Source organism: Gavia stellata, chromosome 4 (assembly GCF_030936135.1).
Source record: "Gavia stellata isolate bGavSte3 chromosome 4, bGavSte3.hap2, whole genome shotgun sequence".
In the NCBI taxonomy this organism is placed as follows: domain Eukaryota; kingdom Metazoa; phylum Chordata; class Aves; order Gaviiformes; family Gaviidae; genus Gavia; species Gavia stellata.
The window spans coordinates 45,890,792-45,918,529 of record NC_082597.1 but is presented as its reverse complement, the minus strand read 5'-3'; the positions used below and the strand labels follow the sequence as shown (position 1 = coordinate 45,918,529).

At 37.0% G+C, this 27,738-nt stretch overlaps 1 protein-coding gene across 2 annotated transcripts in view; it reads right to left on the bottom strand.

The window, feature by feature from the left end:
• The window catches only part of METTL25 (methyltransferase like 25), a 64,646-nt gene extending 36,982 nt beyond the window's left edge, over positions 1 to 27,664 (bottom strand). Inside the window, exons 1-5 of one of the 2 annotated variants that reach the window (XM_059816612.1) lie at positions 27,406 to 27,664; positions 19,449 to 19,613; positions 14,498 to 14,598; positions 7,750 to 8,373; positions 4,702 to 4,846 (exon numbers count right to left, since the gene is read on the bottom strand). In XM_059816612.1, the coding sequence (XP_059672595.1) occupies positions 4,702 to 4,846; positions 7,750 to 8,373; positions 14,498 to 14,598; positions 19,449 to 19,613; positions 27,406 to 27,664 (1,294 nt within the window). Of the gene's footprint in view, positions 1 to 4,701; positions 4,847 to 7,749; positions 8,374 to 14,497; positions 14,599 to 19,448; positions 19,614 to 26,381; positions 26,444 to 27,405 lie in introns of those variants that run through there. The other variant, XM_059816613.1, reaches the window with a different exon arrangement.
• Positions 27,665 to 27,738: the final 74 nt, after the last annotated feature.

The following is a 27,738-nucleotide window of genomic DNA, read 5'->3' as shown; positions in this document are numbered from 1 at the left end:
GGATGGGAGGAAGAGAATTAGAATACAGAAACATATCGATTCCTTTTTAAGGAAAGTCAAGTCTTTTTGAAAATATCTTAAATTTGCAGTTACTCTCTGTTAAAGGATAATCATAGTCCAGCTGGTACATTGCCCCAGAAATGTATTAGCTGAATGTTAGATAAAACAGCTCCCAAAAATACTAAGAATAGCTCCTGAACAGAGGCACAGAGTTTGTTTTAACCTAAAATCATTAGCAAACTGTTTTTTTCCAGAAAAACTGCCATAATGGCTCACTATTTAGGTTTATGCAAAAAGTCTCTAATATATAGTAAAATCCTTACTACTCTGATGTAATTGACTATCTGATGTAGTAACAGTGAAGAAAAACCCCAAAGGAATCAATTATACTAATGGCTAAATGGATTTTATCCATAGAAGAATCTCTGTATAAACAGCCAATTCTCCTTAGAGAAAGCCTAAGTAAAACTACTTAGAATTTTCCAAGAGCTGTCATAATATTCCTTATTAACTGAAATTTAGTATTTGGTACTGCTTATAACAGCAGTGAAATTTAAAGACAGTTGTTAAAAGTCACTGGCTTCAAGTTTTTTTAATTGAATTGAAATTTGACATTACACAGCACCTCTTGGTTGTTGTAGTTATAATAAATCAAAACAAAGGCTTTCAAGACCTTAAGAGTTCAAAATTATTCCCAGCATCATTGGAAATGTGGTCCCACTACAAAAATTTCCAGATGAATTTAGCTTATTTATAGACACATAGAAGGACACCGTATACTGATTCTAATATTCAAGATTGTGACTACTGCCACCTACTTTCATCAGAAACGCTCCCAAAGTATTCACAGCGGAACCAATGGCAAACTGAATCAGACAATCTTGCAATATCTTTACTATTTTTAGAATACATGAGAAATGTAAGGCATTATTCCTTGTAGTTAGCTCCTCAGAGACAAAAAACCCAACCTTGCGACAACCGAGGTGACTCAATAGCCCACCAAAAATAGCATAGTAACATGTTGTTGATATTTTGTCAACTCACCACCTCAGACTTATAAACACTACATTAGCCATCAAAACAGGTAAAATTTCTTCCCAGGAATATTTTAGCCCCAGTTAACACAAAGTGAAAAACGAATTTTTCACTGGCCTCAAACAAGACTTTGGTATTAAATAAAACGTAAATGCCAAACAACATACAGCCCAGCCATCTCAAGTTATGGCAATCATCAGTCCACAGCAGCTTTTTTGTGAGCTGACACATCTGCTTCAACTAGGCTTATGAGAACAACCATCTGCTTTTACATTAAAGAATAAGAAGCAGCAAAGATGGAAAACGTGCTGCCTTGGGGAAAAGAGCTTTGAGGCGGACTTGCCTCAACCTTGTCCTTAAGGGTGAGCACCTCAAGAAAATAAAAAGGCTTTTAAACTGGCCAAAAAATTAATATAACTGTAAAATAGAGCAATGACATTTTAAAAACACATTTTTAAAAACTCTGAAGCCTTGAAGCTACTAAATCAAGACAAAATAAGTATAAAATGCTTTATAGCAGAACTTCCCACTGTGTCCTTGCAGGCAAGCCCTTGCCTACTGGACTGATTTCAAACAAATAAGTTATTTATTTCCGCGTTGCAGCAAATTCTTTCTGTATCTTAGGAAGATCTATCCATCACTGCAGAGACCTAGCTCAAAGTCTGCATCCTAACACTAACTAGTCTCTCCACATAGGGCTTCTACAGGTTGATGCCTAGATTAGCCAGTAGCTTCCCTGAGCTTAGTGGTAGAGCCTGGGTGAGCCTGGGCAAGTGAAGGACTACCTACGGTAGAGATTATATTGGCTCAGGGACCACCCAAGCAAGCTGGAAATACTCAAGTGCATGTGACCAGATGGGACGCATTTCAAGAAGCTGAGACAAATGGCTGATGTCACACAAAGACTACACTCTATTAAAGGTCACGTCCATCACGGGAAGTTCCTGATGACCGGAAAAAGGCAAACAGCACACCCATCTTCAGTCTAACCTCTGTTCTCAATAAGCTTATGGAGCAAATTTTCCTGGAAGTCATGCCCAGGCCCATGAAGACCAAGAAGAAGATTGAGAACAGCTGGCAGGAATTTACCAGGGACTAACAAACTTTATTGGCTTCTGTGATGCAGTGACTGGCTCCATGAACTAGGGGAGAGCAGTAGTCATAGTGTACGTTGCCTTTAGCACGACTTTCAGCAAGGTTTCCTTAGTATCTTTATAGCCAAATTGGAAAGATATGATTCAGACAGGTGGCCTCTAAGGTGGGTAGAAAATCGATAGGACTCTGATGCTTAACAGTGAAGCCTGCAGGTTTAAGGGATGTGATTATTCCCCCTTTTTAGCACTTGTGAGAGTATCTAACGCACTTCACTGGGCTCTCCAGCCCACCACACTGGCTTACTGGAATGAGTTCAGTGGTGGCAAGAGGGCTGAAGAGAAGGTCAAGGAGGGATCTAACCGCAGTCTTCAACTACCTAAAGCAAAGGGAACAGAAAAGATTAAACTGGACTCTTCTTGGAGGTTCACAGCGAAAAAACAATAGATAACGCACGAAAGCTGCAAATTCTGAATAGATATGAGGAAAAAAACTTCGTGGTGAGGGCAAACATTGGAATGGGCTGCTGAATCACCACCCTTGGAGATATTCAAAACATGACTGGACAAGGCCCTGAACAACCTGATCTAAGTTGGCCTTGCCTTGTGCAGCGATATTGACCAGATGACCTCCAGAGGCAACTTCCAAGTTAAATTATTTCATCACAACTCTATGATTTGGTCCATTTTGGAAGCAGTACCAAAATTCACTTACCTCAGCTGCAAGAGGAATGTTTACTTCTTGTCCAAGTGAATTGTTGGATCCATACCATCTGATTAGTTAGAGAGTCCTCTAGCATCCTCTAGAATGCCTTGTCACTTTGAAATCCATGCACAGGAAGTGTAAGCTATAGTCCTAATTCTTTCCCATTTTCCCTTTGACGAAATTTTAGCTCTTGGATATTGTTGGACCTTGTGCTCTTACACCTCCACTGCGCATTTATGAACAAGCCATATAGTAGACGACTTTTCCAGGGGAATACAACAGCATTATAGACTTTAGAATATGTTCCCTCATAGTAGTACTAAAAAAAAATGAATTTTTTGATATGCACCCTCATAGCAATAGTAAAAAAAAAACAACTTATTTTTTTGAGCATCACTGGAACTACTTATGTGTTCTTTCCCGAAAAAAGAATACTGTCATTTTCTTTTATTTTGCCTAAAGGTTCTTCTTTGAGAATAATTTTTATCCTTCAAGCTGAGAAAAATCAAACAGCTAGAAATTCCAACGTGCAATTTGGCTTCATTTCCATACTACTACGAAACTGCAGTATCTCTGCATGTACATCTGTTTGAACTTAGAATAGGCTATCACACCTGATCCTTTGGTGGTGTTTGAGTAACAATAATTTAGTAAAGCCTTATGCACTGGTCTGGAAAAAGTAATCCTACAGCTAGAACAGGAAGTCACGTCCTCTTTGCAATAATAAGAAACAACCAAACGTTTCAGACACACAAACTTAATGACAAGTGCCTTAAAAGTTCATAATTTTTTCAAACTCCAATGTGAAAGGAATGGTATGGTTTTTACTAGTCGCATTTCTATAACCTCGAAATCTCAATTGTATTTTCTTTTTCTTTGTTTTTGGGGTGATCTGAAGTATGGTGAAATAATTGAAACTAATACACTGCAAAACCTCTTAAAATTGTTGCAGAACAAAATAAAAACAACATGAAAAGATCATCAAGCAAGAGCTAGCATGTGTCGTGGTAAGTCTGGAGCTGTGTCGTATCTGCCTGAGCAGCCAATTGTTAAAGAGAGCAGTTGGGTTCCACCTGCCTTTCTGTCCGTGAAGTTTCCTGAAAGAGCTGAAATAAACTTTGCCAATCCACCCCCCTCCCAAATTTGGTGGATATGATGATCAGGTTCTAGGACTTCGGCAGACGGTCATTTAGATAGCTCAGCTACACACCACTTTTCTCAGAAAAGCCAGCTACTTAATGTTTTTCATTATGCAGAATTTACCTTTCAAGTAAAGATACCAACTTTCTATCAAAAATGAAAAAAACCCACTCTTGAAGGAAAATTTGCCTATATTGTGAATCCCCAAATAATTTCAGGTTGCCTCCTAAGAAAAACTGTTATATATGTACTGTTCCATAATGTTCTAAACTGACAATGCCCAGAGCACAGCACTTGGATGACTGTTTTTTGGAGTAATAACTCACATTACAAGGACTTAATTCTGCTCATAGTTGCATATGTACAACTCAACACAAATGGATGTTGCATGCAGACAGCCAAGGGCAAAATCTGGTACAAAATATTTCAAAAGGATGAAAACATATAGGACTAAAAAAGCGCCACATTTTACAAGTGAAGTAATGGAATAAAACCAGCTGTATTCATAACCACATAAAAACATTCTGCATTAATGTCCCTAATTTCAGTAGGAATATTAGGAATGTTGGCATAATAGAAAAGCTACAGGGCATCCGGGAGTGAATGACCCACATAATGTAATTAAAACCAGTACTAAATAAGCCACTGGAAAGGAACAAACAGAACGAGGTTATTAATTAAAAGGGATAATGCAAACTGGCAGCCACAAGTTAAGCTCAGAAGAATTACCTTCTTGGTTTTCAAACTGTTCTGACAACAGATGGTAGCAGCAGCCTACACTGCAAACTGCTTTGATTTCAGGCTTGGCAGTAAAAATTCGTAGTGTATTTGGAGCAAGATCGCCACATGTATGTAGACCCACCATCATACAGTCCTAAGAAGAAAACAACAAAAAAGCATCAATAAAGCATCTCCCTCTTCCACTGAAAGAGCACAAATAACAACAAACACCAAAACCCAAACATGCTGCAAATGGTTATTGAGCTGTAAGGTTTAAATACACAACTCCATGAGGACTCATGCTGTTCTGTTCTAGAATTTTTCAATGCATAATAAAAACTCTTTAGTGCTAAGAAAACATGGTGTATTGCCTCTGTGGAGAGACAGACTGCTCATTACTTTATTCAAGTAAGGAACTACGCATCTCCACACTCTACTTTCACCGGCTGTGAGGAAGCAGAAGTTCAAGACTATGAATAGCAGCTGGTCTACCTGCATGGAAGGGAACATCTACGTGGTGACTGGACACAGGCCATTTTCTCTTGTCTTTCCTAGCTTTCCTGTTATTGTTATCACTACCACTGCTACTTCCTTTTCTTACTTCAGATTTACTGCTGTAAATCTGGCTGGACCTATCTATGGCATTTCTGCTATTTTAAGCTGCTGAAATCAAAACCACTTCCTAAATACAGATGTAATGTGAAGAGCAGGTTTTGTTATTTCCAAAACTGTAGCACTGCTGCAGTTTTGCTCTGTGCCTACTACTATTCAACAATGAATGGGCATTTTCTTCCATAGCACAAAGTAAGAACTTCAGCTTTAGATGCTCTGTTCTTCCATCCATTCCATTTCCTGCTTTCCTTTTGCCTCCATTTCCCCTTTCCCTCTATTTCTCCATCCAAATTATTCCTCTTCTCACCATTCATAACAAGGTATTTCCCTTCTGGCATTATTAGTTGGAACCCACATGGTAAACATGGTGTTGCTTTGAATTTCAGCCTTATTTATTCACAAGGTTATCAACAAGAAATTAGCCCGGGGCATTCAGTTGTGATACCTTTCTATAATAATTTTTACTTTACATGCACATCTATTTTTGCTGCCCTATATTTGATTTTCTCACACATCTGTATTATACAGTAATGTATGCACAAAACAGTAAAACCTCCCCTTTCTTCCTGTTTTTTAATTCTTTCTGTTCCCCTTCTCACCTTCCACTTTCTGCTCCTTCTCTGTGCTTGCCCTCTCCTTGTCTTAGGATCCAAAATTTTTAGGTGGCAAAAGTTTAGTTTCAGTCCAGCTTAGTTTTTAAAGACTTTTCTTCCTATCAGTCAGCTTCAGCTCATCATTCCACCCAGGTTTTTTCCACATGCAATTACAGAAATAGTGGAACAAGACCAAAGTTTGGAAGCTAAGGGAAGATGTGCATTTGCAAGGGCAGCATTGAACCCCCAGGACAGGAAAAGCTAGGGAGATTCTTTCAGGAGAATGCTAGTGAAAGATGGCTACCATATGCAAGATAGAGGAAACACATTACGATGCTCAAAACTTCTGAACAATACAAGTGCAGTCTGTCTGTGTCAGGTACATTTCTGGACCAATACTGACTTCAGTGAGGTTGTCTGGATATAAGCAAAAGTACTTTCTGAATCGTTGGCTTAAGTGTAGCAAAATTTGGTATCTCAGTATTAGTCCTGGGCTATACACAAACATGCATTCCTATACCCATATTTCATCAGCAGATTAATTTCAGAACTTATGGTATAAATCAGTAAATACTAATTTTACCCATTCCCCATTTGTCCCCAGCTTAGGAAAATTTGAGGAAAAAAATCAACTTATGGTTACAAAAAAAAATTGTAAATATTTGCAAAACTATTTCTAAAAAATATTTTCTTTCTAAAAAATCTCAAAATACTTTTAAAACATGTAAACAATTGCACATTTTGAAGTTTTTTTAATTATACACATTCATCACATAATGTGCAGTTTGGTCATTACTATTTTTTAACACAATGAAGCTTTTACCTTTTCTGACAGCAATTTTTTTATTTTATAAAGAAAGGAAGTGATATAGGATTTCTTCTATCTTTTACATCACACAAATTACATGCTAAGAAGATACAAAATCCAACTGTGCAAATGTAAAGGCATATGCCTCATCAACAAACCCTGCTGCTCAGGGTGTCTTCTGCAGACAGACATCAGCTTGCTCCACACGTTCTCAGATACTCAGTAGGATTTACTACCTTAAATTATAGGGCCATCAGCACAAACCTATGGTCTTGAATCAGAGATTAATTACACCCCCGAATAGAATAGTTCAGTTACTACTGAACACAGACAAGTTTTTATCTTTCCATAAAAGACTGAATGTATCTGCTCAATCAATGCACATTAGCTCAGGCATAAGACCTAAACAGCCATACAGCTTCTACAGTTGTGTCACTGTCTTTGGGCAGCTGAGCTTGGGCTTGTTTGTGCAGATGCAATCCCCACCAGCTAGTAAACTACTAAATGAACGTAAAGTAACTCTGAAAAGTCAAAATATAAAAACATTATTTTCAAATAGGGCTCTTTACAAACTCTTTATGTTGAGTACTGTACACAATAAATTCTCCTAGGCCTTCAAAGTTTAATTGAAATTACAGAAATATAAAACTTAAAAAATAAGAAATTTCAGGAAAATTGAAATTCCAGTGCTTAATATATCCACCTCTTCATAATAATTAGATGTTATCTATAACCACAGTTGTAAAATACCTGAATGTGCTAATATGTATGTTGTTAACTTTGACAGTTGATTATTATCTACCCCATAAATTCTAAAGGCTGCTTTACATATTCAAAATAATCCCAACACATATATTAAAATAGAAAAACAATCTGTATCTGCTAGACATACTTCTGCTAAGTGGCTGAAAAACATTATCAGGCCAGAATATTCATTTACACCACTCATAGCACTCTATATATACACTCAGCAAACATTATATACATATGAAAATGGCAATATAAAGACAATGGACAATCTACTTCAAATATTAGTAAAATAACCTCCAGATCTGTTATGATGTCACTGAGTTCTGTTTCTGCAGTGATGCAAGATGTCAATGGAAAATACAGGTTTGATTCACTCGACTTGCTCGCTTTAGCCTTGAGAGATGCCATTTTTCTTTGTGCCTTTTCCTCTTCACAGAGTTCCCCACAGTTACACTGAGATGAAGAAAAAAATTCTACAGCATCAGCAGGAAGAACATTTAGAATATCAAGAACCTCTTCAGAAACTTCACTCTCATCAGATTGTGTCCAAGCCACCAAATCAACTTCAGTTTGTTTGCTGGTTTCAGATGCAGCTATTTCTGTGAAATGAACTAAATCTTGGATAGTCACTTGGTCCTGACTTTGAAGACTGTTGTCATTATTTAAGGGCTTCTCATCGATTGCTTTACATTTAATTTCACTTTCCACTGGCCTGTCATTTGCCTTTTCCAACCTCTGGCTTTTGAGGTTTGCTCTTCCTCGACTCTGATATGCTCTCCAGTGTTTCTTCAATTTTCTGTTCCTTTCATGAGCACCATTAGTGTTGGTGTTTGAGGAGTCAATTCCATAAACTTTTAAGTTATATTGCATGGACAAAAATGAACTCAGGTAGCCTTTTCCAGAACCTATATCAATCACCTAGATGATGGGGAAAAAAGAAAATAAAATTTGCTGTATTAATGAAGAACAAGACACACTTCAATCAAATGAAAAATAATTCCCTAAAAATTTAAGCATGGCTTTGATAGCTACCTTATCAGTATCAACCCTCCTAATAAACTTAGTTCTTTTGCTTTTTTGGTCCACCTTCTGACTTTAAAACACAGAATTAAGTCGTAACTGATTTGCTGCAGAAAACAGATGCTGCAATGCTTATGCAGTGCACATGTCCTGACTCTTCTAGGAAAGATTTTCAGTATATTTTTTGACACAGAACTTCCTTCTGCTAAAAAAAATAACCATAAACCACCACCACCTGCCCTTGCTGAACTGGGTCAGGATATAGAGTTAGGAACGGAAGTGTTCACAGTATTTAGCTTTAGGCACCTAGCTCCCATACTGAGGTGTCTGCTACCTCTAGGTGTACGGAAATAAGCTTCTTCAGATTCGGTGCCTAACTTAATAACCTCAGATGTGACCTAATGACAGGTGATACTGTTACCCTTTTTATGTCAAAACACTTATTTATACCACTTTCCCATTCTGTGAAAATGATCCATACAGCTCTGATTATCATGAGGATGTTTTTGTAATAAAACAAAGGGGCTTATACGTCACATGTGCTTTCCACTGTCTGTTCTGGAGGAAGGAGTGAGAAGAAGGGGTAACTAGCTGACAGTTTAGTTTGTCTCATAGTTGATAGCATGTGCTAGTTCAGTGACTGATATAACACAGGTAGGAAAACATTAAGCAGAGTAGTAGCAGAAACAAGAGTAGTCTGAGACCTTTAAGTACATAATCATGGCTTTATATCACGTGTGTTTTAATTTGTAATAAAGAAGTAACAAAATATTTTACAAGAATAGATATTTCTCTATGGAAAGAAAATGATAAAGTTTGCTTCTGTTCAGTTATCTACCAAAAACTGTATTGACTAGATATAATGACTTCTTTGTAGATGTTCCTGAAAGTGTTTGATTCAAGAATACCTATGTCTTGTTCTTGGTCTGTCACATGTTTATAAGAAAGTTTACACTGATATTTCTAAGTCCAAATAGCAGCATACACTACATAGATTCATCTTAAACTCAACTGCATAGTTTTTTACATGGTAAGACTACTCAGTACAGCAATACTCTTACTGAAATGAAAAAGAAAGATTTATTCCTTATTTGAAGAAAGTTAAAGATTTGCACAGCCATTTGAAAATTTGAACCAATGTCACTAAAGACTACATAAAACAGTAGAGAATACACACTATTAGGTACAATTTTTTTACCCAGGCTGCACGTGGCTTTCTCATCTGCACTCGTCATGTGATATTGCTGCGTATTTGCCATCTAGGTATGCTACAATCCTCAAATTTCTTAAATGAAATCAGTACAGGAGTGGATTTAGTGAAATAGAATTTATACAATCTAAGCATACTTTTTGAAAATGTCATTTATTTGCCACATTTATCACCAATATTCTCCTAGATTATTTAAAAGTGAAGGAAAGAAAAGTGTTCAAGGAATAATTTTACCCACTATTTTACGTAACTGATATTACTATTATGCAGAATATGCACACCTCCACTTCTACAAGGTTTTTAATTATTTCTGTGAAAGGCAGCATTTGGACACAAGTCACCTAGTGAATTATTCCTAACTCCTACGTGTGACCTCTAGTGGCTGTGAAGACAAACTGCTGTTTGGGTAAAGTTTTTTTAGTTGTTCCCAAGTAAAAAGAAAATAGTAATATATTGTTAAATTAGCACTGGGAGAATAGTTTTAAAACGAAAGGAAAATTTGACTAAAAATAAGCAGGCAATGATCTTATGCTAAACAAATAGATGGCATTAAATTAATCCCTGCTTTAACTTCCCTTGATTACATACGGAAAGGTAATCAGCAATCCATAGCATATCTGCTAAGCATGAGCTTTTAAAATGAAATTTCCATGATATAATGAACTCCAAAGGTCTTGTCCATGGTGAGTTGGGTACTATGTTTAAACACAGTTTCTGGCACAGCGCAATCAAGAACTTCATTTCCAGAAGCATTCCAACAGTTCCCAGCACCAAATCACAAATTTAATGGATGCTGAATGCAGAATTATATCATACTTAACATTTACACATTGCAACTCTTGCTGCACATGCTGCAATTTCCAAGGAAAACTTTCACAAATACATTAAAGAAAACAAATGTGCATTTAAACAAAGAAAAATCATCACTGGCTTCTTTTCAGAGTTTAATCAAGAACTTCTTTGTAAAATAAAGTTCCAGTTGTACAATAGGAACAATGCTTAAAAGGGGCAGTAAACAACTGAAAAAACCCTTTAGTCAGTTTGCTTTAATATTTTAATTCAAATCATTAACCTAGAAGTGATTACAGTAGTAATAAAATTCTTGCTTTTATTCTCTTTTTACTACATTATAAAATACCACAAAAGAGTAATATCCTCTACCACCCATTACACATCATGGGTATGGAGGTGAAATGGAGGGCATTTTTCAAGCTGTCAGTGTTCTGTAATATCTGAAAGAAACACCCTGAGGACACGTGCTGTTGTAAAACATGTGTTGTGTTTTCATAGCTCTAGATTTTTTAATTAAATGCCACATATATTTTGTTTTGTGAGAATGATAGGAAAAAATCAATAAGGGAAAAACTCTCCTAAAACTTTACAATTCCTATGTTTTTTTAAGTTGAAAGGTAACCAAAACAAAAGGAGTCGTTTTTTTAATAACTGAGAAGGAGGCTTTTCTTTTTTTTTAAAAAATGTAACTGGAAAGCTCTTTTCATATATTAGGGATTTGTAACTTTGCAGAAATAAATTTTGTTACAGTGTATGACTAAAATGGAAAAAAGTTAATATAGAGCAGTCAGCATTTCATATTCAGTGATATACTGCAATAATATTTTTCATTAAATGTTACAATTTTTTCAAAACATAAACAGAAAATAATCCTTTGTCTAAAGATATGCCAAGCCATCTGATAAAAGTGCATAATCACCGCATGAAATTGCAGCATATTGACAGATACTTAATAATGATTGGTTTGAGATTTTATTAGTAACCAGCTACGTCGGGACTTAGGTTAGGTCATTAAGGTGGCTCTACTTTTTTATCCTCTGAATATGGGTTTTCCTTCCCTTTCATTCCTGAATCTCACAGGAACTATTTAAAATCTAAATGAAAATGCTATATGAAACACCACCTTCCAGCAAATGCAAAGAACATTTAGTATTGCATTATAAGCAAACTACACTCTCCTACAGCTTTTTCAGTACGTGAAAGTCTTCAACACTTAAACAAATAATACTTGCCTGAAGCAAAAGGCAAGCAAGGCAAAAATCATGCTAATGATAGAAGAAATTACTTTCACAAATCTGCTGCTACTGTATTTCTATTCTCTACAGAGGGCATCCGCTTTACAGCTGTTGAGGGCACCCACACTTGTCACCGTGGCTGGCTCTTGAAAGAGCTGCTGGAGACATCGCCTTCCATTGCTGTAAGTGATTGCAGATGCTCAAAAATGGATTGCATTTCATCCAGTAATATTTGGCCTTAATTGCAGCTCTCGATTTACTTGGTAATCCCAGTTGTAAGGAGAAGACTGCCCAAAACTTTGCCTTTGTCAGTCATTCCTCACAAAACAGATGATCAGGATTCAGAGTTTTGATCTCTGTTTCCAAGGATGCCACAGGCCTGACACAAACCTATCAATCAAGAGTACTGCATTATTTACATTATCTAAATTTAACTCGGTCTGAGCCAAATAGCTTCCTAATCAAAGTTCAGCTTCAGCAACTCAGAGCTGAATGCAGGTTTTGGGGCCTGCCCTTCGGTCTACGGTGGCAGCAGCAGCAACTTGAGATGCTGCAGTTACATCTCTACCACTAAACTGAACAGAGCATGGCCATGTACTCTACCTCCGGCACACAACTGGCCACACCATTCATTTTTAGCAACCCCCCTGGTGCAGGTATGAAGCAGGCCAACTAGCACTCTCCCATTACAAAGGCCAGGCACAATATGTGGGACAAGATATACCAGAGACCATAGTAGTACAGACTTGGTCTGCCCAACTGCAGCTGTCTCTTCCCCCTTACCCACATCCGGTACATTAATTTTAAACTATACTCAGACATATTTACTTAGGAAAAAAAAAGGCTCAGAGGGAGTATGTTCAACATCAAATCTGGGCAGATACCTTATTAATCTTTGGTTTTAAACAAATACAGCTTGTTCTCCATAAATCTTTGTGGGAATGAATATTAGGCCGGAGGAAATTAGTCACCGTTTACACTTAGAGCCCCTTGCACAGAAAACAAGTGCAGCTCAGATGTACAAAGGACTCAAATGCAGTGTTCAGAGCCACTAGTCATCTACAGTTTAAAGTGAGGATGAAGTTACATTAGCCAGTTACTAGCATTATAGAGATTAAGATGATTAAACCAGCTCAGTTCACCCAGATACTTAAATATTTAGTCTTACTGCAACAAAGGCCTAAAACGTGGAATCTAACAGAAAGTTTAACATTGAAAAAGCTTACAGAAAAATTATATCTATGTAAACCAAGGAAATTATATTGCTGTACTTTAGTATAATAGAATATGAAATATGGTACCCAAAAAAGTCAAGTATTGTTGTGATGCTTGTGTTTTGTCAACAGATCCGTAAGTAAATACCTACGAGTGATCATCTAGTGCACTGTGCAATCATAATTACACGTTAAAAAAAAAAAAAGGTTAAGTTACAATCAAATTTGAGAACGGAACCCTGCAATTCTTCACCATTCAAGGATGAACTTGCCATCTGATCCATGAAATGGTCAATTCGTAATCGCTGGGTGATAATGGTGTTGGGTGTCCAGATCTCATGCGTGTTCTACGAAATGTACTTCCTGCACACTCTGATACATAAATCTTTGCTTAATCTGGTCCCTCTTCAAACTAAAAAGGTTGTTACTAAAATCCTAACTGATAGATCTCAATCCATGTTAAATAAAGGTGAACAACATTAAACAATAGGAAACTATTTAAATCTCTTATGTCAGAATAAGATAAGCTTTCAAAATTTCTCAGATTTTCTGCTTGGGTCTCTATGTGGCGCTCTTGTGTGCCTGACAGAAGAATGAAGATTTGCTCTCCTACTGATGCTTATGGTAAATTGCCAGCAATATAATACTGATAAACAAGGCAGTACCCATTGTTCTGGTTTTGGCTGGGGCAGAGTTAACTTTCTTCATAGTAGCTAGTATGGGGCTGTGTTTTGGATTTGTGCTGGAAACAGTGTTGATAAAGCAGGGATGTTTTAGTTACTGCTGAGCAGGGCTTACACAGAGTCAAGGCCTTTTCTGCTCCTCAAACCATCCCACCAGCGAGTAGGCTGGGGGTGCACAAGAAGTTGGGAGGGGACACAGCCGGGACAGCTGACCCCAACTGACCAAAAGGCTATTCCAGACCATATGACGTCATGCTCAGCATATAAAGCTGGGGGAAGAAGAAGGAAGGAGGGGGACATTCGGAGTGATGGCATTTGTCTTCCCAAGTAACCATTACACGTGATGAAGCCCTGCTTTCCTGGAGATGGCTCAACACGTGCTCGCTGATGGGAAGTAGTGAATGAATTCCTTGTTTTGCTTTGTTTGTGTGTCTGGTTTTTACTTTACCTATTAAACTGTCTTTATCTCAACCCATGAGTTTTCTCACTTTTATTCTTCCGATTCTCTCCCCCATCCCACCTCGGGGGGAGAGAGCGAGCAGCTGTGTGGTGCTTAGTTGCCAGCTGGGGTTAAACCATGACACCCATGCACAGCAAAAAGCAGTACAATTTTTAGCTGCTCAACATATAGGGGATGATTATAATTTCTTAAAATTTTTCATGAGTCATAAAATTATTATGACTCACTAAAAGGCAGCTCATTTGGAACAATACATTTGTAGACAAAATTGTCCTTCAGCTTGGCCCTAAAGGCTCTTCTTTAGCTACAATTATTTACAGGAAAAATAAGAACAGCAGTGACAGAATATCAAAATTATGTATTTGAACACAATAAGGAGAATAATTTGGAAGGTACATGGTAACATACAGTAAGAAATGCTTTCTTACCTGCTTTATACCACAATAATTCGCTATGTTGTCTACCAGCTCTGACATCACCTGCACTTCATGTGATTTCTTATTATTCATAAACTCATCAGTTTTGATACCTGTATCAGATTAAGAAAATAAATACACATTAACTCCATCCGTAATAATAAAGATTTGCGATCAATTAGAAAAAATACCAGCCTAAAATATGCTAGAGTATTTTTCTATTTTAAGGATAGTATTTTTTCATTAAAAACTCACTAAATTATTGTAAGACTAAATTTTTGAATTGCAGATGAATTAGTAAAATTCAACACACTACAGAACTTAGTACTGTTAGTGTAGTTTTTTAAGATGTAGCATATCTAATACCTGACCAGATATTAGACAATAGCTAATACTATAAAACTGTACTATTTCTTCCTGTTCATTAAAAAATACTCATTTTTATGTTGCTTATCTCATTTACCTTTACATATATGAAATATAAGGGCAAGGACAATTAATAATCACACAGTACAGCTTGTCAATTCTGCAGATTTGCTCACAGTATCAAGTGGGAGATATCTCAAACAAAAGTTATGAGCGATGCTGGGGAATTTCAAAGAAAGATGCACTTTTATCTTCTTAATTTACCCAATGGATGGGTTATAGAACTGTTACATCTTTATGGTAGAAAATCACTCATTTCAGTGTTCCTGGAGAATGTGCTAATGAGATGGAGTCAATCTCTACCACAGGTTTACTGCTTGAGGAGAATACCAAGCACCCGCTTGCTAATCTCTACATCCCCCAACCAAAGGAGAAGCTCAGAATTTGCTCCCTTGGGAGAAACCCACACATTTCTCTTAGGCGACCAACACTACAGTACACTTGGCTCTGGTTATATTGATGGAAATTTTTGTAAGTCTGAGTGACGGTAGAAGAAATTGGACCGTTACTGATGAGCATGCACCTAGAACACAAGACTCTTCTGCATGACTAGGCAGATTAATATACTTTCCCATTCTCTGCTTTTTTGCACAGTATGTGTTCATCTGTCCAGAAACTGATCATTAGGTAAAAACTATGTTCAATCCTTGATCAAATCATGCTGGGAACAGAGCCAAGAGTGTTACTTCTTTAAAAGAGAGTGGGGAATTGAACTGAGCTTATAAGAAACCTAATGTTTTCTCTATTTTTCCCAAAACCCACAGGATCTCTCTATTTCTTAAACATCTGTTTTTTTATAATAAACTGTTATGACAATACTTAAAATCTAATATAGACTCTATGAACTGACAAAAGAAAAAATAGACTAAAATACTTTTAAACAAAAACAAATAGAAACAAGTGTTTGCCATTTCACTAAAGATTCTCCTTAACTCTAAAATTGTGAAGATCTACACGATGTCCTAAAAAACTCTTAATTTGTTAAGCATTTCAAATGAAAAAGACAGGAAAAAAATTTAAAAAAAAAAGAAAAGAGGTCTCTTTTTTTGTTTATATTTGAACATTTTTGTGTCTGGATAGGCTCATCAGAAGAAGCAGCAAAATGGAAACAGGAAGAAACAGACATTTAACTTCTTGACAGAAATAAAAGTTGTTTGACTGTTCTCCAAAGCAGCACTGTCACTTTAAACTATCACCACATATTGCAGCTTTTACTCATTGCTATAGTATGAACTAAAAAGACTGATTTAGGTAATTCTGTGTGAAGTACTATTTCAGAGAGTACTTAAGCCAAATCAAGTATTTCAAACAGGGAAGAAATCCAGAAATCCAGAAAGAAGACCCAACTTACAAAAGCTGATGTTCCAGACAGAAAAATCATAGTTTGCTTATACCTACATATATAAAGTATTTATCACCCTAGCTACTAAAGTTTCTTATCCATTTTTAGACTTCTTTTCCTACTTTTTTCAGAACGAACATTCTGCTTATATTTCAGCTCAGGGAAAATTACACTGTTTGCAGAAAACTATGGATTTCTTATAAATTTTATTGTTGCTGCATTTTCTGCAAAATTCTGACAGTTTTTTTTACATTATTTTGAAAAACAAGCAGACATATTACAATTTAATAGAAAAACTGTATTTGGGGACTGTTTTATATTGCCAAGACAACTGCAAATTTGAAAAAAATATGCATACTAGTTTCCAACAAACTGCGTAAATTCATTCTGCTATCACAAAATTACTTTCTTTAAACAAATAATTATACATGTAGATTTCCTTATTATGTGTACAACTGATCCAAGCAGAACAAATGCTAATTTCAAAAACACTAAGAAATTTAGAGATACATCTCCTTTTGTGATGAAAAAAGTAGTTCCAATACTTCACAGAAGTACTCTGGATGTAACAGAAAGCTTAATGTTACTAGTTTTAGCTGGTACTGAAATGTTGCTTATTTCCATTGTGAACTCCTAGCACAGGTAGCTGTTTTCCATTTGAAAAACTGCTTCACCTCTATAATGCCATTTACAACTACATCTTTAGTTGTGAAGCTGAACAAATTGAGGAGAGACTGTCTTTTATACAGGGCTAATGCAGATCTTCCCAAGATCTCCTATGGCAGGGTGCAGGGGTTTTATACCCCAGCTACCTGTGTAAATTCAGATACACCCGATAAAAAAAAGAAATTCACAGTCCACACCAGACACCACCACCTATATAGAAGTTACACTACTATGATTTAATTCCATAAGCCAGAGTGAGGGACTGGGATAATCATGTGCTAAAAAAACACTGAGGCAGAGTGATATTCCAGTACATGTAATTCAAAGATGGATTTGTTAACAGTCACTGCATGACTACTACCTTGGCCATAAACACATTGGAAAGGCAGATAGTACTCTTAATCCAATATTCTAGCAACCCTCACTTCTTATACCAGATATGAACCCTGCAACAAGAGAAATTCTCCCTGCTGGCTTCCTCCCCTTGCGCCAGGCTCTTCTGGAACCCATGTGCTCAGTGCAAGCAACATGATGGTGCAGTAAGGACCACAATGACCTTCATTAGGAAGCAATGGAGAAAGCCCTTTAGACTCAGAACTCCATTCTGAGTAGCTGTGTCTACAATACATTCAAAATGTTTGTGCTACCAATTATTCCAAGGAAGGATAGCAATATGTCTACACTAAGAATGTGAAGAAGTTAGAGAACTATGCAAGTATGCAAACTGTGGGAATAAGCTCATAAGCATGTTTGTCTTAGAACAAGAAAATGTATTAAAAACATCTGAAACATAAATGGAATTATCCTGACGCATACTTTTCAGAATATGAGCAATACCATCGTAAAGTTGCCAATTTTCTCAGACTTACGCTTCTCTTGACTTGCAAGCTTTAGTATGTCAGGAAATGAATATATTTGCTGAACTACAGAATTAAGTCCAAAATATCTAAAATAGCTTAAAGTTAAAAGATCACAACTTTCATTTGGCAACTTGCACATTATGAATCCATAATTTGGTATTTTGCTTCTGCCAAACGATTACCAGGAACTTCAATTAAGTTAACTCAACTGATACTTACTGCCAATTCAACACAAAGGTTTTGAATTATCATACTATTGCATACATTTGGAACGCGTTTTATTTTTTCTATGAAGTACAATTTAGAATTACTGCATCACAAACCCAGCCCCAGTTACCCAACCAAGCAGCACTCCTGCAAGACACAGAACAAAATATTCAGCAATTGCTTTATTCCTGATACTCCATTCTGCATGACAAGAAGATTAAAGAATCCTTGTAGTTTTGTCTAAGCAAGCTAAACCAGGTATGAACTCAAGTATGAGTATAACAAGGTAGAACTAGAGAATTACAGAAAATTAATTGGAACACAGGGAATGAGAGCATAATAAAAATGAAAAGAGCTAAAAAGCAAGCAGAAGAAAAGCAGCATACAGTTGTCAAACAAGAAAAAAGGGCTTCAGATGAACAAAGAGCAGAAGGAAAGAAGCCAGAACGTAAGACCAATGCACAACAAACCATTAAGAGTATCTTAGCTATGGCATTTTAGTATTTCTGAAGAAATTAAAAACTGGGGAGCCAACCATGGAAAATGGCAAAATTGTAAAGAGAAGACTGCTGTACGAAATGTGAGAGATGCCCAACATATATATAATGGTGCTATCACTTAGGATAAGAAATGTCAGATTTTTAACATATCATAGAGATAAAACACACCGGAAGGCAAAGGCAGAGAGGTGCTCAGTGTGTCTCTGAAAAACTAATGAGAAATCTGAAAGACAGTAACAAATCTATAAAGACTGACGACTCCATGAAGAGCACATTTTCAGTGAAAGTGACAGCAGTGCAAGTAAGTATAAATGCCAGTTTATCATCTGATACAAAACATATAATCAGGGGTAAGACTCCCAGTGTCCAACTTGATGCCAACTTGAGAGTGTTTTAATTCAATTTTTTCAACTACAAAAAAAGAAATTTCTCTAGTTTTATGACAGATAATTGGTATTGGTCCAAGACATACAGAATGAATATAGTCTTTTTTTTTTTTGAGACATCAAACACTTACTGGGCCATATTCAGCTAAACACCAAAGCACATATTTAATATTAAACAAAAGATGTAATATGAAAGCCCATTTGCCAGATTTTAGAGTGAGATTTTTTTAAAAAATGCAAGAATAGCAACCATGATTCTTGCCACTCAGGGAGAAGGAAAACAAAGGGAATTAACAAGGTATCTCAAATAATGATGTGCCTGCTTCTCTACCTCATCCCCTTTAAAAATGAATCTCAGGAAGGGTCTATAGGTACTGAATGCTGTGACCCCTCTACTCAAATTTTAGCAAGAGAATCCATTTTCTAAACAAAGGCAATGAAGAAACTATCTACAGACCAATGAAAATCCAAGTGAAACACATGTAGGGAAAAAAAACAATAAACCACCCTTCAAAACCAAAACTCTGCAGGTCCTATAGTGAATAAGTAAAAATTTAAATACGAATGTAAATATACCTGTTGTTGCTTGATTGTCACCTCTCAGTGCTTCAAGTACGTCTTCTAATGGTGTACACACTCCAAGGTTGGACAAAGAATAATACTTAGCAGCCAGGGCAAACAAATGTGCATTGATAAGCTTCCTAGAGTTTTCACAAAACACATTGGAAAACGTGTCATCATCTGTACAAAAAAGAAAAGATTTCTGTAAACAGTGCTTAACATCTCTGTAACAGTGCTGCCAGAGAACTACAAGCAATAAATACTTAGTATCGGACAGAAGTAGCCATTTATTTTGCTTCTGTAAGTGGGCAAACTCATTATTTTTCTTCAGCTGTATTCCCCCTTCAGAACCAAGGTCAAATTTTGTTCTTAGCTAAACTAGTGTAAATGTGGAAAAATCTATTGTTTTAGCAGAGCTACTTTAGTATAATTAACAAGATAATTCAGTCAACATTATGACTTTTGTTTACAAACTTGCTCATTATACATTTCCTAGTCACTCCCATCTGACAGTATACACTACTACATTTTTTTAAGAAATGCAGCTGTTCAATATATTAAATGTTTTGATTTACAATCACTATATTCACGGACTTTCCAAGCTGCTTTTAACTGGTGAATCTGCTGGGAGAATTAAATTAATTTTTACTACTCATCAGGTGTGAGCCAAAGTTAGATTCCAATGCATATTTTGTTTGACTGAGGATGAAATGCTTCAGTTTGGTATTACTTAGTTCTTAGTTTCAAAAATGTACATTTAAGTGAAACATATTAGTATGAATAATTTATTAATTCTGAGATTATTTCGTATTGTCTAATTCCTCTCTACTTCAGCTAACACTATTTGTGAATTCTACATAGCTTTGCTAATAAATTTTAAATATTTGTAATTCTTTTAAAATGCATAAAAGCTAACCAGTCCAGCACACAAACTGTTACAAAGATTCAGAAAATGTCTCCTGGTTTGCCTTTTGTCTCATTGGGTAGATGTTGAGCAAGTGCGTACCTAGCACAGTAGCTTTCCTGAATCTGGCCTACCCACCTGCATGACAACAGATACGGCTGTTTTTATTGACCTCACCTCTAATGCTCTTAATTTTCTTGCATGACCGCAATTAAAGGTCATGCATATATTACAATTTACTGAAAAGAGTCCCAACAGTATCAACACACTAATTTTCATGGTATTACACTACAAAGGCATGAGTCCAGCAAACTTTGGTTCTAAGAAAGAATAAATATTGTCTAAGCTATGACCAGAATTACTATTACTTCAGTGTCTGCATGGCACTTCGTACTCTACTCTCTACTACAAAATCAAAAAAGGAAGCCACCTTTCTCTCTAAACAACTTTCCTATTTGAACTTCTGAACATCCAGTAACTTTTAGTTAGTGAACCTTCATGAAGGATAAAGGTGTAACATGATACTAGAGAACAGAGATAAAGAGAAACACTAAACCAGAATAAAGACTGCGAAGTTTTTAGGGATAAGGGGTAATTTTGCTTTCCAATGTCTCTGTAAGACATGTTACAGAAAGACAAGAAATTAGATGTGTGTGTTTTGAAATGATGGAACAAAAATGAATTTCCTTTCTGACAATACCTTCAAATCAAGAAAATAATGGAAGAGACTAATATAATGAGATAAGATAAGCAAACACTTTTGGACAATGTACAGAATTTTTTTTTTTTTTCTTCCCCCCAAAAAAGTTTCAACAACCATAAAAGGAGGTGAGTATCTACACACACAGAGTATTTTTGCTTTCTGCTGGGTAAATGTTATACAAGGAGTTCTTACAAGGAACTATCACAGCTTGAGTTATTGCTGAAGAAGAAAATTTCCATTTATTTTTAAGGGAGGTTCACTCATTTAACTTATTTTAGATTTTTTGGGAATTAAAATTTATAGACATTCGCAAAATGAATGTAGTCTGAATCAGTAAAAATGCATAGAAATCTTTAGGTCTGATGCAGTGGGAAGAAATCACTAATCTGTCAAGAATGAGAACAAGGTTTAAGAGACTCAACAAGCAATTATATGCCAACAATTATTGAGAAAGTGATAGACATGAGACGTTAAGTCAAAAGGTGCAGAGGGATATTTTGACCAGCCAGCAGTTCAGCAGTTTTGCCAGGGGAGGAAGAAATCCAATTTTCTTGATGAAAAGTGGGTGTTCCACTTTGTTTCATGCATATTATGACCTCTTTGAATTAGTATAGTATTTAGTGTAACACACTGAAGAAAAGTCTGGCCCATTCTAATATATATTTATGTTGTTCTTTATCTCCAAATCTTTTTTCCTCAGTGACCAGTACGGTTTGGGTTTGTTTTTTTTTTTTTCCATTTTAGAAAACTGGAGCACATAACACTGAAACATACAATCTTTTTATCAACTGGCATACATTTTTAAATATACTGGCCAATCTTGTATGACAAAACAAAACAAAAATCAGTCAAGTAAAAACCTTTCCGCCAAAAACCACTTCTTTTCTTCATGACATAACTTTATATGAAATAAAGGAGATCTGAAAATAAATTGGAATGTCATCCTGTCACAAAATATTTCTTTCACATACATAAGATGCGTGAGAAACGTCTGAATAAAATTTGATTTTTGTAATTTTCATTTGCATACATGTATATTACATATTAAGCAGTATTTTTTCAAAATGTCTGGCTAGATATTGGGTGGTTTTAATTGACCTTTATATTTTAAATACATTGAACTGTATCACTAGTGGAAAAAAATGTGCTTTCTGTCATTACAGTAGCATCAGATACTTGGGGGTGCAGGAAGAAATACTGCTATTCTTCCTGAATATAACAGGATAGCAATAAAATTCACAAAAACATGTCACTGTCACATAACAAGTCTATTAGAAGATGCCTTTGTTGACTCCAAGTGTACTAATATATGCATTCTTTCAGCAATATTAAGCAGCTTAGAATTGTTCTTAATGTAAACTTTCTAGTGGTATTAGTACAGAAAAAATATAAACCAACCTGAAATATCCTATAGGTGTCATATATATTACATTTATATATTTGCTTTAGTTCAAAAGGCAGAAATGAATGCAAACATTACGGACAAATTAGGTGCCTATCTGTTGTTTATAAACAAGATCTATTTTGATACTTGAGACATGTTTGTTTTGCTACAATAGGCAGGATCTTAAAGTACATTAGTTTCCTTTATTGGAAATAAACTCACTATGCCAATGTTAAGACCGGCACTCCAATGCTTGGTACAGAAATAGATACTAGAAAAGGTTTCTTTCAAAGCCTACCATTTCAACCCAGAATGGCATCCCAGTCCAACGGAAGTTTCTACAAGGTCTAGGCCAGCATGTATATCTCTTCATCCAGAAAAGTCATTCTGAACAGACAACAATTCAAAAATTGGGCACAAATACGCACACAAGGGTGACACGCCCGCACAAGCTACGACAAGTTAAATATTTTGTTTAGGTAATTACATCAATACTGAACTGAAGCTATATCTGGAGTGAAAGCTAGGGGTCTCTCATCAATTTCTCCTGCAAGATCTATAGTCACCTTTCTTCAAACTGGATCAACATCAACTTCTTGGATACCGTAACAGCCATACCCTTAAGATCTACAAAATGACTAAATGCAAGAATGCCACTGACCTAAGAAACCTCGCTTCTACACCACCAGCCATCATCCAAAACCAGTATCTCTCATCTCCTCTGTAAGGAATGCGTACTATATACCTCACTGGCAACTTTCACCCAACAATCACTGTGCAAATAAACATCATGTGAATTACACATACAAACTTGCTACACTACAAAAAGAAAACCACCATCAACCATGCACATACCCATCTTACACCACACTACCCTGACACTGATATGGAAAACCATTAAACCTATAACCTTGAAGAAATTTAACCTTATTTTTCCCATCTAACTTTCAAATAGCTCACCAAGATCAAGAGCATAAGCAAATATTCTGCAGATTAGAATTCACAACATTTAGCAAGCCAATCTGCCTTTCACCTTACTTCCCGCTGATCCCACTGTACCACACAAATACAACTTACCTTGAAACTTCCTAACTTTCCTAGGTTAAAGACTGATTATTGAAATTTTGAGTTTTCTGCCTCTTTGGCAGAACTCATGAAAAGCTTATAAACCCACCACTTGCTTGCTTTCGCTTTTTCAGCACCTGACATAAAATAAATTTACTCTCCTTACAAATCTCACTTAACTGAAATCAAATGCAGTAATACCCATGTTCTATAACTTCCCTGAATCCAGTTATCTGATGGAAGAACATGAACAGAACTAGCAGGATCTCATACAAGATCACTAGTATATATGTAATAATACTCCTACGAAATCTAAATTGTTTTCCCAGCTTGCCAACTAAAACAAAAAAACTCAACTCTATTAAGGTATCTGAAACATGACTTCAAGCTATGGAATGGCACTTGTCGGACTACGTATTATTTATGAATATTAAAAAAGTCAGTTTTCTCAAAATGTTTCTACTTTGGTTACTTACAAGATGAAATTTAGTATTTCTTTTAACCAGTCAGTCCATACATTTGCAAATAAATCTTCAGAGGAAAGAAACATATGCCAAAAAATTGGAATTATAGTAAAAGCAGTAATTTACAGTAAAATACAAAAATACTTAAACACAGTTTTTTCTGTGCCTGTGTCCAATTTCCAGCAATGACGTGATAAACAAGATGCAATATGGCAAATGACAGTTTTTGGATGTATAAAAATATAAATCAGTTTTCTATATCTAAAAATGGATCTTTTTCTGTGGGGTACAATTGAAAACAAGGCTTCCACCCTTTATACGGTCATTATAATGAAGTATCATCTGAGGAGTACCTGAAAATATTCTTTGAAAGTGATTTATAGAACATGTAATGTAATGTTCTGTAACATGACTATCTTCTTGCATATAATACTGTACAACAGAATTGTAATTTCTTGCCTGCTAGCTCCTAAAACTACAATTCAGCATATTTGTCAAAATCCCTATAGTAACATAAAATATTGTGCAGAATAACAGTTGTGTGCCAAACTGCAATAATGTTACTTTTTAGTTTGCAGAGCTATGTGAGGATGAACTGACAACTTCACATTTTTAGATAAATTTTGTCAAACGTAGCTTATGTTTCCCTATAATTTAACTTGGGATCCCTATTAGAACAGATTCTAGAAAACTTTTTCATAATAGTTTGGGGATTGTGAATGTATAAATGTAAAACTTCTCAAACTCTTAGGAAGCAAAGGTTTTACCATGTGAAATCAAAACATCATTCTACAGTTATTTTGAGTAAGGTATTTGGGGTACATGACCACAATGTCATTTGAGCGTGCAAAATAAATCTGTTCTTCTGTGCAAAATAAATCTATTCTTATAGCCACACCCCAAATAAAGGTAGTTCTATGAATGATAGCATGTTATGAGAGCCTTTTAGTACCCACTTCAAGGTAAATATAAGTAACTAACATTTAAATATCTGGTAATTTTGAAGAACAACGACACATACAGTTAATATTTTAGAGGAATATAAGGAAGAGCCATTTCTGTTTATGTTGGGTTTCAAGATCTCTAACGGTTGGTTTCTGATCTCTAACGTTACTAAGTTATACTAATGCCCTCAAATAAGCTATGATATTAATTTCCTCAATCCTAATTTTAATACAGGCTAACAGTGCATTCATTTTCAAACATAGATAGATGCTTGCAGGTATCCTCCCTGAGAAACTTGCATTTTGTATGTATTTTCATCATATGACTGGATGGACAGATACCAGGCAGTCAAACGAGTCAGGCATGAACCACCAAATCAGCAAGTACATGCCCATTCCATTACAGTGCCTCCAATTTTGTCAGAATACTGGAGAAATTTTGAGAGTGTCTCAAAACCTTCCAAATGTTAAATAGCATACTATAATTTTGAGGCTAGAAAAAAAGAGCAATTCTCTTTTTTTAATGAGCAGAAATAATCCCTGCAGAAACCAAAGAAAAAATCTTCTATTTTAGCCACAGCATGAAGGCTTCATGCCTTTCTAAAACATGTGCTTCATTTTAGCCATAAATTGTGTCTTTCATTCCAGTAATTTCTGTATCAGATTCTGTAACACGCATTTTGAATAGAGATCATTAAATGATTTTCTGATTTTAAAATCTAGAAAACACTACTCTGCCTCCCCGGTTCTCTTTCTACTCTACAGGCCACCACTTCAGTGTCTGAATCATTTCATGGGCTTTCCCACAGAAACAGGTAAGATCAGTGTAATTTTCCTTTAGTGTTTTCTTTTTGATGACTTCATCTAATAATTTGTTTGGTTCCAGCTTCTATTTACATTTAATTTTATGTCGCTTTGCTCTGAATCAGTTCTGACTCTGACATTACCTGTCAAAAACATTAAAAGTTTTGCCTCACTGCTTCCCAACACTTTTGCTTGCTGACTGGACCACTGTCTTGTTTCCATCTGGCTCTCAAAGTTAATTCATAATCCAGTGTCTTTTTCATGCACAAATAAATTCTGTGGGTTTTTTTCCCAGATACCTCAACTCTTTAAAAATAAGTCCTACAGTTAATATTTTGAAGGTCCTCAGATCCAAGAGAGAAATGTTTCAAGTGATGTAGCAATTCACAGTTCTTCAATCTCTTTCCAAATCCAAATCATTATCTTAGTTTGCCTTCTATGCCAAAAAGTACACAGCTCCACATGCTACTTTCTGTGGACCCTTCCATTACGCTCAGTGTGCTTTCCTGTCTCATGTGTTTTCATGCAGCGTTTCAGAGCTAACGCTACACAAGAGCTATCTACGTTCCATAAGCTTTGGCATGATGCAGGTTTTTCTCGGCCAAGTTCTCTGTCAAAGACTGTACCTTAGTTTTGAAACTGATATCTTTGCTGGGGCTCAGTCCCCCCAAATACCATACCTTTCAGATGCTTTGTCTTCATTTCTGTGCTCTGCCTGAAAGTGTATTACGGGTATGCTTCCCTTCTACTTGGACTGCAATAAATTCAGTAATACAGTTTCATAGCTGGTCTCCTCTTGAGTTACTTGAAAATTACTAAAAATATGAAGTGCTTCTTAAATAGGTCTTGTCAGAAATAGAACTGCTTTCTTTCTTCCTTTGCCAGACACTCATTATTACAGATACATAGTAAAGCAGTGTTTAAGCCTTTTCCAGCTGTCCTCCACATTTCCAGAGTTTCAACATTTGGAGGACTTTTAACGGTTAGATCTTTCCACTCATGTGGAGGGGGTTTTTTTGGTTCATTTTACTTCTGTTCTTCAGAAATTGGTCAGAGCGAAGGAGTCTGACAGTTTGGAGTTCCATTTCATTTCTAAAGGAACAGGATGAAATTTATAAAATGAGACCATCATCACAACTGTCACTACTGAGAGCCTTCTGAAGGGCAATTCCTCCCACCACGGCTATACTTCATCTGAACCGTTACGGTTCCAAACACAGGCATGAAAAAGCTGAAACGGCTTCAGCTGACGGCAGACTAAGGGAACAACCCCATGGCAATGGCCGCAGGAAGGCAGCGGCTAAAGACGTAGAGAAAAAAAGCGGCTCATCAGAATGGTGTGACATCCTCCTGTTTTATTGAAGCAAGGAAAATAATTTTAAACATAGATAGGAGGACAATGAGGAGGTCTTAGGAGCGAGAAAAGAAACCGATGTCCCCTGCGGAGCGTGAGGCGGCTGAAAGGGGGGAGCCACCGCGGGACTCGCTGGCGGCTCCAGCAGTCCACACACCACAGGAGGCCGCTGCGCTGCCACGGGCGCCCGTGCAACACCTCTGTGGGCGTTACACCTCCCTGAGCGACGGCGCCCCGAACGCCACCGGCACCGTGCCCCGACGGCTCCCGTCCCCGCAGCAGAGCGCCCCCGCGGACTCCCGAGCTCCGGCCCCGGCCCCGGCCCGGCGGTGCCCCCCGCCCCGACTCACCCCACAGCGCCGCGGCGGCGCCGAAGGCCTCCCCCACGGGGCGCCGCAGCGCCAGCGGCCCGGCGGCGCGCAGCGCCTCCAGCACGGCCGCGGGGGGCGGCGCCACCAGCCGGTCCCACAACCCGCGCGTGTAGAACTCCACCGTGTGGGCGCGGCACAGCGGCAGCGCGCGTGCCAGGAACCGCGCCACGCGCCGCAGCGTCCCCGCCGCCGCCGCCGGAGACAGCTGGGGCGGCAGCGCGCCGGGCGGCCGCGACATGGCGCCGCGCAAGGCTGGGGCCTGCGCTCGGCTCGTCGGGGCTGCTGGCCGGGCCGCCGCCGTCAGCGACGGAG